Consider the following 15,496-nt stretch of genomic DNA (forward strand, 5'->3'; position numbering starts at 1 on the left):
CCAAGACTAATAACATGTTGCCTCTTGCATCACCCTGTGTGTGTATACTAAGGTGTTGGTTAAGAGGTGGATCTGTTGCTCTGAGTTGAATCTTTATCTCTTTGAGTGCCACTGGCCTCATGACTTGGTTGAGGGGGGAAGCATTATGTCGTACGTTTGCACAGGATGGACTTGGTCTTCTGCATAGAATTCTCCAATGGAGGACTTGTTCCTCTTTGAAGAGGCATTCTCCTTCATTGTGCCTCCCTAAACAAGACTACTGTAATTATGATTTCCACTGCATGGTACGGCTTGACTCGACGCAACTCGCTTTTGTTACTTGACTTAGATGATTTTTTCTTTAAAGCCAGAATGTTGAACTGGCTAGCTTGACGAGAAAGCAGGTTGGTGCTTTGTGATTATATGAGGCAAATCAAATCTTCCAGTTCTTGCCTTGCAGTTGACAGATATAACAACCTCTGATGACGCATGTAAGGTTGAATGATGAGGCCTGACAATAACAAACTGACCAAATTACACATATCAATAGATGACAGTTGCACAAGCTGAAACTGTATAATTCCAGACACCTTCTCATACTGACACTATGTAGATGCTCAGTGTTATTGAAAGCAAGATAACAATGGTGTATTGTAATGCATAGCATGAGGGCTCCATTAGTTAAAAATGAGGGAATTGTTTGCTGCTGCACATTTGCTTTTATTTTTATTTTTATTAAATAGTGGTTAAACAAATGATCACAAGCCCGCTTTAAGCTTGGGTTCTCCAACTTCTCTTTTTCTTTCTCTGCTCAGGGGTGGATATCCTAAAACTGGTGGCGGCCCAGGTCGGCACTCAATGGATAGACATCTATCAGTCGCTGGCGAACGCCACGGAGAGGGAGGTGGCCGCCTTCTCCAATGGCTACTTGTCCGATCACGAGCGGGCATACGCAGCGCTGCAGCACTGGACCATCCGGGACAGCGACGCCAACCTGGCCAAGCTGATAAACGCATTGCACCGACAGCGCCGCATCGACGTGGTAGAGAAGATCCGCTGTGTCATGGAGGACAACCCACAGGTAGGCTGGATGGATGTGTGGATGTTTTAAACCAGGTTTATGCAGAAGCGTAGGAAATATTTTTTATCTTTCCTGTGTTCACATGTCTTGCATCTTCAGCTCTGGAGATGTCACGTGGACTAGCTGTAGTACACACTGTTCTTTGCATCTCTCTCCCACTGAAATCTAATCTTTGAGGAAAGCTGTCTGGTGTGTCCCATTGGAGCCAGTCCATGTGGTTAAGCTGCATTCCTCAAATTAAAGCAACAGTTCACTTTTGGGAGAATCATTTGACACTGTAGCAGCCTCTCTCCACATACTACAGAGTTTTGGAAAATACTTGTTGAGATGAGTGAGTTTGTGAGGGAGGAAGTGGTGTGACTTTTTGTCTGTCTGAAAGATACTGTGACATCACCAGCTGAGGCGGAGCCAAAATGGGCTGCAGAATGCAAACTTGAAACTTGAAAGATTTCTACCTGTTTATTCTGTTATTGTGTTGATGGAGATGTATTACAATTGAATTAAGTTGTTATATCTTGAAGTGTCTAAAATCCATTCACAATGTATGTCATTAATGGATTTATATATATTGTGATGTAGAAGATTGTCTGGAAAGTCATTTGAGTCACTTTTCATGGAACATGGACGGTAATGCTATTTTATTGTGACTATTCCAGCAAATGAAATATCTGACAAATCAACGTACTTCTTGCGCTGATGCCAAAATATAAAAATCAAATGCTACCACAAAATCAGCCTGATAATCGGACTGAATTTCCATTTTGTTACACTTTATTCATTCAGGCTGAAATTATCTGTCTGCCATAAAATTAGACCAAACTGCTGAAACTCAGAGAGCCAAAAGAGATCAAAACACCACTGCTATCTTATCATCTTCACGTGGGGCTTATCAATCTTTGTTTACGAAGGCATTGGGGTCCGTGTAACTTTACGTCAGTTTGTTTATTGGACTAAATCCAAAGTGGCAGAATTTAGAAAACAACCTGCAAATTGGTCTCAGTCTTGGTTCCCGGCGGTGGCGCAGACAAGAGAGCAGGTGCGAGGTCGGCAGAGTCCAGTCAGCGGCTGAAGCAACTTGAGTTCAGACAGCACAAACCCCAGCGCCTGGAGTCACTGTGGGTTGGTGGACCTGTGTGACGGAAGCAACACAAAGTCTACTGTTCCCCGGGATAACACCATCGGTGCTGTGACTGAACTCGCGCTAACTGCTAACTATAGCTACGCCATTTTTCCAGGGCAGTCGCCAGTTAAAATGTTGGCACATCTTACACATTGTACCTTTAATTGCCTCTGTTGGGGACAAGCTATTTTAGTTGTACAGTGCCTTTCACAAACACAAATCCGATACTTTTCTTCCCGTCAAAACTGTGCACATGTTTTGACATGATGTGCATGCATTCAGCAGAATGACTGCTACTGAGTAAACAACTCACACACCAACCTCACTCATAGGCTGTCTGGTATCAGTCTCGTACTGTATCTCCTCTGAACACACAAACAAAGCCATAAACACAGAGGACATATAGAATCCTTCATCACCATTCACTTTCCTCCTTCATACTCTCTCTTCACATTCCAGTGAATTGTACGAGTGCCCTTGACTGCACTCTCCAAGGTCAGTGCTGCACAGTTACAGCGTTGTTCTAATTTTAAAGACACACCAGTCGTCTCAGCTCTTTTGTCATCTGTTGTAATTTGTCCTTTCATCAAAGCTTAATAATGAGCAGATCATCTCCGGCAATCATTTTCTGTCTTTATTACTAGATTGATGGTGGATAAAATAGCAGATAATTAAATTCTTTAGGAATGAGGGGGTGGCATTGTGATTATGGAGAATTAGGATTGTTAAAGGGACCACAGGAAGTATTTCTGTTAAAACTATTTAAGAATTCATCCTTAATTAACCTGATTTATATGTAAGAAGGACACACTATATGGCTAAGTGTGTGGACACCCCTGTGGACACAATTTTGTATTTGGGGATAACTTTAATGGTTTGTGGTTGTCATGTTTCACCAATGCCCATATACACAATGCCAGCTCCATAAAGAAATGTTTTTTCCCAGTTTGTCGTGGAAGAACTTGACTGATCTCCATATATGGCTCTTTCGATAACGCGATATGGCTCGCAGACAATTCTGAGCTGACATTTTTTAACATGATTAACAAGTAATAAATAATTATATTGTGTCATTTTAAAGTAAAACATTTAGCAGCGGATTTGTTTTTAGTTCTCCCCTCTCCTTTCCTCCGCTTTGTCTCTGGCTGTAAGTTAAGGTGTGTTCACACGTGTGTGTGTGTGTGTGTGTGTGTGTGTGTGTGTGTGTGTGTAGCCCTTCGCGAAACCGAGCAGAGGAGAAACTGCACAAAGCAAGCAGTAGACCGGGGGGTCAAACTCAATCACAGAGAGGGCCAACATTAAAAGCTGGGACTACGTTGAGGGCGAAACACGGTTCACATTTATTGAACAGGATACACATATTGGATAAAGTGCAAAAAGATATGGAACATATTTAAGTCAACTGCAAATGGATTGCTGAGCAGTTCAATTTAAATTTAAATTGAAAAGTGTAAAATGTAAAGGAAATACATTAAAAAATATTTGGCTTTTATGGCTCTCCCAGCCAAAAAGGTTCCCGACCCCTGGTCCAAACGATGAAAGTGTGTCCACCAATTGTATCCAGGGTGCTTTGGAAGCTGTCTTGTGTGAACTTGGGTTAGATAAGCGTCCTAGTAGGGCAGTCAACCTGACACATTTTTGGTGATTTAGGGGCCTGTATCTTTTGTAGTGGAAAGGGGTTGAATACTTAATAATAACTGGTCTAGGTTGTCTATGTTGCTGTGTGAGTTGTAGCACTGAGGAAGGTGGCTGTCCATTCTTTGTGGTAGATTTACAATAGATATAAACAATATTCATAGAAGGGAAGCCTGTGTTGATGTACTGTACCTGTTGTGACATTTAAAGATAATTCCACTTTATTGCAAGTAGGGTCATATTTTGGTAGTTTTTCTGTCAATAAGAATCAGCATAGGTAAAAAGAGGTCCAGCAGTGCATGGAAAGGGAACAGTGGTTGTGTACTTCGTTGTCTTGTGCAGTGTTGCACAAACGTTTTGATGTGCTAATGTAAAGTTTTACATCTAATTAAATAGAAAAGTTAATAGATAATCTGACTAAACTGTTCTGCACAAAAAGCAGATGTATACCTTAGACCCTGCAAACATAAACAGACTAAAAACATAGCCCTGGGTGAATTCCAACCCTGTGGTGTGACAGCATATTTTTCTTTCTTCTACATGATTTTGTCCTGTGGCCTCAACCCTAACTGACTTTGGGCCTCACAAAGTTTAGTTAAAATTCCTTTAGGAGTTACTGCTACACCTCACTTAAAGTAGAAGCCTGAGTTAATGTAGTCACTGCTGGAGGATCCACCATGACCCAGAATGCACTGTTGGCCACACAATATTGTGGTTGTGTTTTGATTTGGGTCATTTAGCATGCTCTCCAGGTGGTGTGGCAACCAGTAGATGCAACTTTGTGTTTACCCATGCCCTATACAACAATGCTAATCTTAACCATGAGCCATAATGACACTGTTCTTAATTCCATTGCATTGTTGCAAATTGTTTCTGTTTACAAACTGCTAGGTCTATGTTCACCATCTTAGTTTAAAAGTGTTGCCATACTAACACTTGATAATGAGTAGTGAACACAAAGCATAGCAGAGGCTGAGGGGAATGTCATTAGTTTTGCAGGTATTTGGCACTAAGCCAAATAATTGGACAAATTGAGGTGGCTGTGGCTCAGGAGGTCCAGTGGTCGTCCAGTGGTCGTCCAGTGGTCGTCCAGTGGTCGTCCAGTGGTCGTCCAGTGGTCGTCCAGTGGTCGTCCAGTGGTCGGTGGTTCGATCCCCAGCTCCTGCAGTCAGCATGTCAAAGCGGTCAAGATACTGAACCCCAACGGTTTGTGAGTGTGTGTGATGTGCACCTTGTATGGTAGCCACTGTGTGAATGGGTTTAATGCTGACAGGTGTTGTGAGGCGCTTTGAGTGATCACAAAGATTGGAAGAGCGCTTCATAAATGCAGTCCATTTACCATTGAAATTCAGACCTGACACTGGTACCTAATGAAAAGGAAGTTATTTCAAATGGTTTATGGTGTTGAGTCACTTCACTGGTTCACCAATGTCAGTAGGATTCATCCTCGAAGAACAATGACGGTCTGTACCAAATGTCGTGGCAATCCATCCAATCGCTACTTGTCGAGATACTGACATTGACATACGCTGCTAGCATGGATAAAGATGGAACAAATTAGTCACATTCACATGGGTGAATGTCTGTGATTTGTTTTGGGGAAACAATGAATTTGTTATTATATTAAACACAAATTCACTCAATTGATTTATTCCATGAGATTTGCAGATTACTATCTGTTTGATTTTAAGGACACTTATTGCAAAACAGTGTAGTCTACGACATGAGCAGCTAAAGAACCAACTTTTTGATATATGCATTATATTACTATAAATGTTTTTTTAATTTAAGAAATGGAGTCTGGTTTTCAATGTTTAGATTATTCAGAGACAGACACACACCATCATAAACCTTGTTCTCTTCTTTGCGAAGGGAATGCAAAACTACAACACACAGTAGTCATTCACCCTTCCTGCCACAATGATGCACAATCATGTGCAATTTCTTCCATAATTGGGTGTTTATGACTCCTTTCCTGTTGGACGCCTTTCAGTCCCTTCCATAAAGAGCCCCTTAAGATAATAAAATGAAACCACATCCATTACTTTCTGGAAAAAAAGGACAAGAAAGATTTCCCAGAAACGGCCTTGATTCTTTTAAAGGTAATTCTGAGGGATTATCTCTGTGTGTTTGTTAGTGTGTTTGACATTAAGTATGCTCTAATGCAGTCTGGGAGCAGGCTTATCAATAGAAGATGTGCTTTAAATGTCATAGATGAATGTGCCATGAAGTCATAGTTTCTAACAGCGATGCTGTGCTCTACATAGTTGGTCCAAGTTCCTATTTTAGCTGCATTTTAGTTAATAGCTCATCTGTTTAGAGTAATACAGCTGAGGGAGATTCTTTGCTGTATCATTTTGGATCTAATTAATCTGCCAACTCTGCCAGTTAGGCTAGTTGGCTCAGTCTGTATGTGTGTGTACATCAGCCTGATCCTTTACTCTGTCTCTCACACACACACACACACACACACACACACACACACACACACACACACACACACACACACACACACACGAGGGAACCAGATTCATGTTGTTTGAGAGGCTCTCAGACAGAGTGGCAGACATACGTGAAGTGTTATACCTGAATGGGCAGAAGGGACAGAGCTTTTCATAATGTTCGTCACTGACAGTGTAGTCTATTGTATGGCTCTGATTACAGTGTTTATCACAGCCATGTCAGAAGCATTATGTCCAGGGTCAGGTAAAAAAACAAAAAACTCTTCTACCCCCACTATAGACTGTGTGGAAGTAGTCACCGTGACATGACCCATTGCTTTGTGGACTACCTTTTAGAAGCTTCCAGTTTACCATCCTGGTTTGTTGGAACCAGCAGTGGTACGAGAGGGTGGAGTTAAGTACAACCGAACGCTGAACATGACATTTTTAGATGATCGAAGTGTTACAACTAACTCTCATGAACTGAAAACACTCTGTGAAAGGGTTAAAGTTCTAAGACAAAAACACGGACAACACCCAAACCAGACAACACCAGAGTTAAACTGGGCAGATGAATATTCTGAACTAAATCAATGTGTTGCTAGATAGGTGTAAGGATAATTGGTCAACAATTTTTTTACTCCGTCACAGTTGATTTGCTGTCTTTCTGGATTTTTTGAGTGGCCCATTAAAAATAATTTTGTTGGTGCACCAGCCATTAATTTAAAGTGAAAAAAGTGAAGTGAGTAACACATACATTGTTGTAATCTGTCTCACTCAGGTTTAGAGACCATTTTCCATGATTAACCAAATAAGTTAACCAAAGACATATGTTTAAAAACGTTTTAGGCAAAATTGCAGAGAACCTTCACCCGCATAGGTTTGAATCTGTGTCACAAAGTTGAATATCAGATTGTATAATTTTGACGAGGCTTTATTTTATGTTCCCGCTGACTTCCTGTCCCCTGAGGTTGCTCAATCTGTCATCCCTCATGGGTGTCTCTGTTTTTTTTCATCTACTCTTAAAAAACATTTGTTCCAGTTGCATCTGCTGCTGTGTAAAAGTCAGCTTGTCTTTGTCACAGTGTGTGTGTGTGCCTGCGTGCTTCTGTGTATGTATGCATGCCTTTGTGAGCGAGACAGAGCGCGTTTGTTCTATCAGAACCACATAAGTTGTGTCACACTGTGGCCCAGTGCCCCAGACATTATGGAATAGATAAAGAAAACACAAGAGAAAGAGAACAATGTTGGTGTTTCTGTGTCATGTCCTGTTTGAGTTCATTCATCAGGCCTGATAGTGAACTGAGCAGATTCAATCCACTGCATGAAAATGGATTTTGATTTAGACAATAACATTTATTTAGTTGTCTGTTCGCTGGTTGGTTGTTCTGTCTAGGTTTCCACCAACTCCATTCTCAGTGTGCGCACAGCAAAGAAATGACCTCTCTTGCGCTGCAACCTTTAGGCCAGACTTGTCTCACGCTGTGAAAAACAAGACATGCTCGCGTGATCTCATCCCCAAACCAGTCACTACTAGTTCAAACAACAGGTTCATTACTCACCAAAGAGAGACGGGGGGAGAGGAGGGAGAGGAAAAGAGACAGATACAGGAAGATGAAGCAATTGGAAGAAAAACTAAAAGCGTGCACTTTTTGTACGTCGCTTTGGACAAAATTATATGGAAAGACTAGTGACTTCCAGACTTTGAAGAGACATTGCTGTGAATTGGGCCTATCCAGAAGAAAACAACATGCTGATTTGGAAAAAGGGGTTAGCATTTGTGCATCAGGAACTACAACGCAATGGACAGATGCAAGGTAATCTCCATGTCCTGCTGCACCTCCTGACTAACTTGTGGCATTCCCTGTTTAGCGTGTTTGCAAAGTGAAGCCATGTGGTTCCTTGAGCAAAAAAAAACACAATTTCTTCAGGGGTTTGTTCTTGTACGTTTTTTGTGGATTACAAGAACAATGACCGCAGAGGAAACAGAGACTTGCAGTAGTTAATTGATTTTCTTCTTCATGTAATGTTCCATATACAGTCCAATTATATGTCAACTTCCTATGTGTAAAATGAGACTATACATATATGGAAACAGAGTCTACTTTCCGCTTTTAAGCATTGGTTTTACCACACACTCCTGTTTTTCTCCTCTTCTTGCTCTCCCTCCTCCCTTTCCCTCACCCTCCACTCCTCCCATCTCTCTGTTTCTACCTACAGTTTGACATCAACCAGCTGATGACCTCAGTGAATGTAAGCCAAAGCCTCAGTCCCGTCCACAAGCCGCTCGAGTCTCCCTGCAGCGTCGGCAGCAACAGCAACGGTGGTGGTAGTGTGGGCGGGGCCAGCGGCGTGGGCCTGGAGCAGTCGCCGGTGGACCGCATCAAAGGCTTTTTCCCCGACGAATCGGAGCCCCTGCTGCGCTGTGACTCCACCTCCAGTAAAGACTCCGCCCTGAGCAGGAACGGCTCCTTCATTACCAAAGGTGAGCCAGTTAGCCGTGAAACTTGCCAGTGTCATTGCCCAGAAACCACGACAAGTCTGTGGTGGTCTAGTAGTCAACACGTACACAGCTATTTTAAAACTTAACTTTTTCTATGGGTTTTGGCATTTTGTCCACACCCAAACTTTTTAAGATTTTCAGAAACTAAGTGTTCAGAAAACTGAGTTTTTTGGTCTGTAACGTCCGTGTTCACCATTATCTCCTTTGTGAGGCGTGACAGTTAGCGGATGTTGCCAAAAAAGTGCCGCTTTTAACCTCGCTAACACGACTTTTTACATGTTTACACATAAATGTGCAGTTACTCTTCCAATATATAGATGAACAGGGACGTCAGAATGTGTTACGGAGGTAATTTACTGCTACAGTACCATCCAACAGACTCCACAGTTAATGTCGCTGGTGTGTGATCTTACGTCAAAATCGCCATCAGTGTAGAGAAATGGAGCATCTCTTACTTTTACATATCAAAGTAGCAATGCATGAGCAGACTGTGCTCCTGGCCCCCTAGTAACCACAGACCCCCCCCCCCCCCCCATGGACTTTATGCAACATTAAAGCGCAACACTGATATAAGTCCAAAGCTTTCAGGGGCCCTGGAGTTCAGGAGCAGTTGCCCAGTTGGAAACTCAGCCTTGGCGGCAGAAGCTCTGATTCATTAAAGATAATTAATTTATAATACATAAAGTTTAGGACTTTGGTTTTAAGTTATATATGGTATTCATGTATATTCATGTTGCCATTGTAAAGCAGATTTCCCAAATTGGTCCACAGTTAAGCAAACATTTAAAGAACACCTGCATTTGTTACTTTATAATCTGTACAGTACAATAAAACAAAATAGTCAAAATAATATTAATTTTAATATTTACAATGTTTCACGTTGCGTCAATACTTTGTATATTTGCGCCTCCAGCTGTCAGAACAATGCAACTGATATTGACTAACATGGATAACCATATATCTTATAATGTAGCATCAATAAACTGCAAACAGTATGGCCATGTTTACAAACAGGGCAAACATAATTCTATATGTGTGGATCTGATAGGGACACTTGTGTTTTCACATTAAAATCTTGCCTCTTAAGCATTTCCATTTCTTTACTGGCAACAAGTGTGTTTTAAATGCGTCAGGTGTCAGTAAGGAAGCTGTCAGCATATCAAGTGACTTATACTGTTTTTGTGATCTGTGTTCCGAGTCCTCATGACATTCAAAGCCAGTCAAATTTTGTTAAAAGTTTGATAATCCCCAAAGTAAATTTAAAAATCTCACTCAACCAAAGACTCACTCCCACTTGTCGCACATTTTAACCTGACAAGACATTTCTGGTAGCCAAGACCGATGATTGTTCTCAGAGGAGAGACTCCGGTTGGTTGGCAGTGGTCTGTGTAGATACTGAGTATCAGCAGTTTCACGTTCTTCACACACAGAGCACATTATTCAGACACTCAATAATGTGTCTCACTAGAAAATGATGTGATGACTGATCTGTGGATACCGACTGCCCTCATGTGGTCATTTTAGGCATTGTTGCTAAGTGAAAAAATAATTCTGCATTTCCTCACATCTAATATTGTATCAGCAATAATGCTGTATTTTATTTTAATATGATAGTGTATTTTACTTTGAAAATCCCTATAGATTATCTGTGACTGATTATTGTATTACTGAGATTATTGTTGGTTGTATTGATTACTTTTGAACTACTAACAATGGTATTAAGCTTTTGACACTTTTCTGAACTGTACAGTTAGCAAGTTCTCTAGCACGGTCACCAACATAACAATAAGTTCACGAACGTTTGTTTAAAAGATGCATCTATACCATCCGCTCCTGTCTCATAACTGACAGTAAACTAGAGCAGTTAATACTTACAGCTAACAAGCTACAATAGCGTCCTCCGCTCCGTTTCACTATTTCATCATGATGTCACACCCACATATTATAGTATCAAATAACTAATTAAATGTATCCGGAATAATGGACACTTGAACATACATCAGCTTGATAAGAACTACCTAAAATGACAGAAACCATCTTTGAGAAATGTATTATGTACTTTTATTCTTTTCTTTGGCTCATCTGCTAACATGAAGAGGATGGGGTTTATGACCTATACTGCAGCCAGCCACCAGGGTGGAGATGTTTTGGCTTCACTTTAGGGGAGCTGTCATGTTGTTCATCTTTATACAGTCTATGGTTAATTGCCACAAGCCATTTCATATAATCTTTTGATCCATTGTCAATACAAAAATATTGATTAGAGCAGCTTTAAGATAGTAAACTAATTGTTTACGTCTCCGTTTCCCCTCCAGAGAAGAAAGACACTGTTCTGCGGCAGGTGCGTCTAGATTCCTGCGACCTGCAGCCTATCTTTGACGACATGCTGCACATCCTCAACCCAGAGGAGTTGCACATCATTGAGGAGATCCCAGCTGCTGAGGACAAGCTGGACCAGTTGTTTGAGATCGCGGGAGTCAAGAGTCAGGAGGCCAGCCAGACGCTGCTAGACTCGGTCTACAGTCACCTCCCTGACCTGTTATAGTGGAGGAGGGAGGTAGAAACCACACAGATGAGACATGGCACAGGAATTAAAAAAGGTGGCTCAGTAGGAGGGATGACCCAGATCTGGTGTGAATTTTGAAAGTCTGACTTGCCATGTCACATTGTCACATGATTTGAGCTGGGTGTTGAAGTGGTTATCTACTCCCTCCAATGACTCAAATCTTTGCTGGTACTTTAATCCTCTTTACCCTCCAATCTTCTTCAATTGTCTTGTGTGTCTACCATGATACAGTACCATTATACTTAATGAGCGTCGAGCTCAATGTAATTCAAGTGTCACACAAGGGAGTACTTTCTTCATTTTTCTTAAGTATAAGCCTTGTTAAAGGTGATATTATCAGAGTATTGTGACCTTAACAATGAGGCTCAAGAGCCTCCAAACATAGAAAAAGCTGGTTTGAAGAAGCTGACTACGTGGAAAAACATAAAAAGCACTTTCTTTACCTTAACTGGCCAATGCCTTCACTTTTAAAGGTCAATTCTGGGGTTTTTGTCAGTTGTACAAATCATCCAGGCTTCTCTTGCCTTTAACATGATTTCAGTGTTTGAATTTCTAATTTACCATGGTGGTTGTTGCTAAATGATTGCATAAAAGGAAACTACACACAGACAATAGTACATAAGCTATAACTATAAATGACACTGGTATTATTCTTAGGGTTTTAAAGTTTCTTGGAAACCACATTCACAGATATATTGCCCAGGTATGAATTGATCTATAAGTCATGTGCCTAAGCTGGTCCCTTTTCTCAGCCCTTAATTTTTTCTATCCACCCCCTCTAATTGCCTATACCTGGAGCAGATCATCTGTGGGTTTTATAATTTTACTGGATTAGACATCAAAATAATGGAATATTACAATACTGGAATACCATTAACCTAATCTAATAATATGATATGTGGCTTTACCTTCGAACTGTTGTTGTACAAAGGCTCCAAAACTAAAAATGAACTGGACAGGAAGGGTGCAGTGTTTACTGCCCCTTGCCTGCTTCTCTGGAACCAAAGCCATATATCTAAAATGTTTTAGATACGTCGCTTTGGAAGCTCGGTCACTGATGGACTCAAGGACAGTAAGGAATGAAAACTTCTACCAGTACACGCACATTCAGATTTCTGCTAGCTAGCCCTGTTTGCCTCAACAAATGTAGCGTTGATAAAGTGTTCTTGATACATTTTGGAGCTTCATGTGTGGATGTCTGAGTGTTTCAGTGCTATAGTAAAAGTAATAGAATACAAGTGATTTTTTTATGCAGTGGTATGTCGCTACATGCTCTATGAAGTTGATTAAATGTAGTAATGATGCACTAATTCTATTTCTATTGAAGAGGCAGACATGTATTTTCCTTGTCCTTCATTTTCTGTTTCTTTTATTCTGAAACGCTCTTCACTAACATTTGGTTTTGTTGTCTTTTTTTCCACATTTAGTTTGATTTATTATGTTATTGTAGCATCTCTTTGTTATCATTTATACTTCTTTGTATCTCGTGTTTATGGGCATTCAAATGTATTCACCCCTGCTTGGCGTGACAAGATGACCTGGCTGGGATGTAAGATATGCATACTCCATACTCTACTTGAAGTCTAATTGTGTTACTTGATTTAAATGAGGAAGAAATCATTTACACTCCAAGTTCAATGTTCTTAAAATAATAATAAAACTGAAAAGCACCACCAAAAAAAAAACTCATCAACGTTGGGAGATGATTTTGCAGGCGCCATGAGAGCAGCAAATGATGGACTCTGTTTTCACCAAGCCAGTTACTATCAAAGTTCCTTTGGTGCTAGATGTGAACTCTCACCGGTTGGCCTGACACAGGGGTTCTTAACCCTGGACTAATGACTATTTCAAGTATTCCAGACTGAGTGAAGAAGATTAAAGGGTGTGCTGCTGTGGACTGTGGGATGTTGACAATGATGAGGATGGTGATGATGAGAATCAGAATGTGTGAGCTCGCTCTCTCCACAACGCTGTGGAGACACAAACTGCAGGGTGTGAGTTTATTTTCTAAGGAAGTCTGACAGGATGAAGGTGAGATATGAAACGCACATGTGGTTCGAGTGGATGATTTTATCACAATTTACCTGTGTAACCAGTATGTTTACTACTATGTAACCTCTTAAAATCAACCAATTAAAGCTCAAAGCATTTGTCATAACTCTGTGTGGTTTTCACTTATTCAGAGATGTGCAGTGGTGGGCCATCAGAGCCAGCAAGGCCTTCTCTGCTGCCCTAAACATCATCAGAATATAATTTTCATTTTTATATATTTTTTCCACAAATATGTATTAAATTATTCCCCATAGTCTATTCTCTTCATTTCATAGCTTTCCTCTTGGTTGCGCTGCTTCCAGCCTCAGATCGAGATGTGGAGGGCTGACCTTTATGTTAGAGCTTTTATCCAATCATATTTCAGCCATGATGTGTTGCCAGGGTCCAAGAAATCTGCCCTTAGGCCTTCAGAATCAACAGTGCGGGCGCCTGTCGCTTAAAGTGAACGGAGACAAAACTGTGGCGTTAGCCAATCAGATTTCGAGTTGGGAACACTGGGGCCAGCTAGCAGGCGTGCACATACACACATACAAGTTCAGTCTCCATTGTGACCTCATTGTTGTAAATCCCTCACTTTCTCATTTACCTACAATAGGCAGCATAGAAGACCTATCAAGATTTGTATCCACAAAATGTTTTCCTTCCTACTTTTTACAAACTGTACTACAGCTTGGAGGCATAACCTTTTGTTCACATATTCATGTTGAGACTTTGGACTGATGGACAGCTTGGCAAATATGTAATGTAACCAGGAACATATTTATTGGACTTCCTTAAAGGTCAAACAATACACTTGCAGTGCAATCATATCTTATTTCCTTATGCTGCAGCTGTTCGGAAACACTTTTCACAGTCACCACAAGTGACATGAACACAAAGAGTGATTTTACTTGAGTTTTACAATGTGTGCTTTTAGTGTTTTGTTAGCAATGGCGGTGTTATTAATCCATTAAATTTAGTAAAAGCCGTCCTTCCTGAAAGAAACGGTGTATAGGTTGTCTGTGCAAGGAAGGCAGCTGATTACAATCCGTATGTTGTTAGGCAGCAACCTTTAGAGGTTATAGTAATCATGATGAAGACTGGAGTCAGGCCATGTAGTATAAAGAGCAACAAAGTCGTTGTTACCTAAGAAACATACTTATTCTAACCCAAACCATTTGCCTAAATCTAACCAAGTAGTTCAATGTTCAAAACTACTACTGTTTTGCAACGTTAAATCGAATGGTCACATGTCTAAAAGTGGTCTAGTTTCTCAAACTTCTACTGTGTATGTATGCAGTCATTGGCAAATGTCTGTTGTATGTATGCTATGATGATGTGTTGATTTTTTTATTAGGTTGCTTTGCTGCAATTTATTAGACATGAGTCACTCACAAGCACGTTGACTCCTTTGTTAGTTATAATGAGTCTAATGCGTAGGCTACTGCACACTAATTGTAGTCCACAGCTTCATTCCAGCATAATTAGAATTTTAAATTGCCATATTATATTCATTATACAAAAACACTTGTACTGTATCTTCAAGCTTCATAACCTTTCCCATTTCCTACAACCTACTTTGGCACCCTTGCCACTTCACACCTGTTTCATGAATGCATCTTGCACGGTTTTTAGCATGCAGAATACAGCTAGCGTGTTGCTAACTCTAGTTACTCCTATTTTCAATATTAGCCGCTGCATGCTAACTTGGTTTATGTGGATTAGCAATGCTGGCTAACTGGGATTTATTTCATGCAAGCACTCTACGGTAGAAAAAAGGTGAATCTGCTTATTAGCAGACTGCTCGGTGATCAGAGAGCCATCCGATGTGGAGGACGCGGTCGTTTACGACAGATCCTGCCGGCTGTGGCGATCAGAGCCGTAAAGAGGACGGAGACCCGAGGAAAAAAGGTTAAACAAATTTGAGGCGTCTCTTTTTAATAACTAGTTTTCACATTGAGGTATGAAAAGGTGATATCAAGTTGCAGGAAGTCATGGAGGGTTTTGACAAATGTGAAGGATACTGCGAAATTGAGTCTCTTGGTATGACTGCCATGGTATGGAGTTTTCAACATAAGCTACAGAGAACTAAAGGCCAATTCATACTTTCCGCTTCTGTGTGTCAGACCCTCAATGGTAA

The 15,496-nt window shown here is 40.8% G+C and overlaps 1 protein-coding gene across 1 annotated transcript in view; it reads left to right on the plus strand.

Moving 5' to 3' along the window:
* The window catches only part of tnfrsf21 (tumor necrosis factor receptor superfamily, member 21), a 40,753-nt gene extending 27,270 nt beyond the window's left edge, over positions 1 to 13,483 (plus strand). The window contains exons 4-6 of the mRNA XM_029425616.1: positions 795 to 1,060; positions 8,477 to 8,741; positions 11,075 to 13,483. Coding sequence (XP_029281476.1) covers positions 795 to 1,060; positions 8,477 to 8,741; positions 11,075 to 11,304 — 761 coding nt within the window. The 3' untranslated portion in view covers positions 11,305 to 13,483. The remainder of the gene's footprint in view (positions 1 to 794; positions 1,061 to 8,476; positions 8,742 to 11,074) is intronic.
* The last annotated feature ends 2,013 nt before the right edge of the window (positions 13,484 to 15,496 follow it).

The sequence above is a fragment of the Cottoperca gobio genome, chromosome 24, assembly GCF_900634415.1.
Source record: "Cottoperca gobio chromosome 24, fCotGob3.1, whole genome shotgun sequence".
Classification (NCBI taxonomy): domain Eukaryota; kingdom Metazoa; phylum Chordata; class Actinopteri; order Perciformes; family Bovichtidae; genus Cottoperca; species Cottoperca gobio.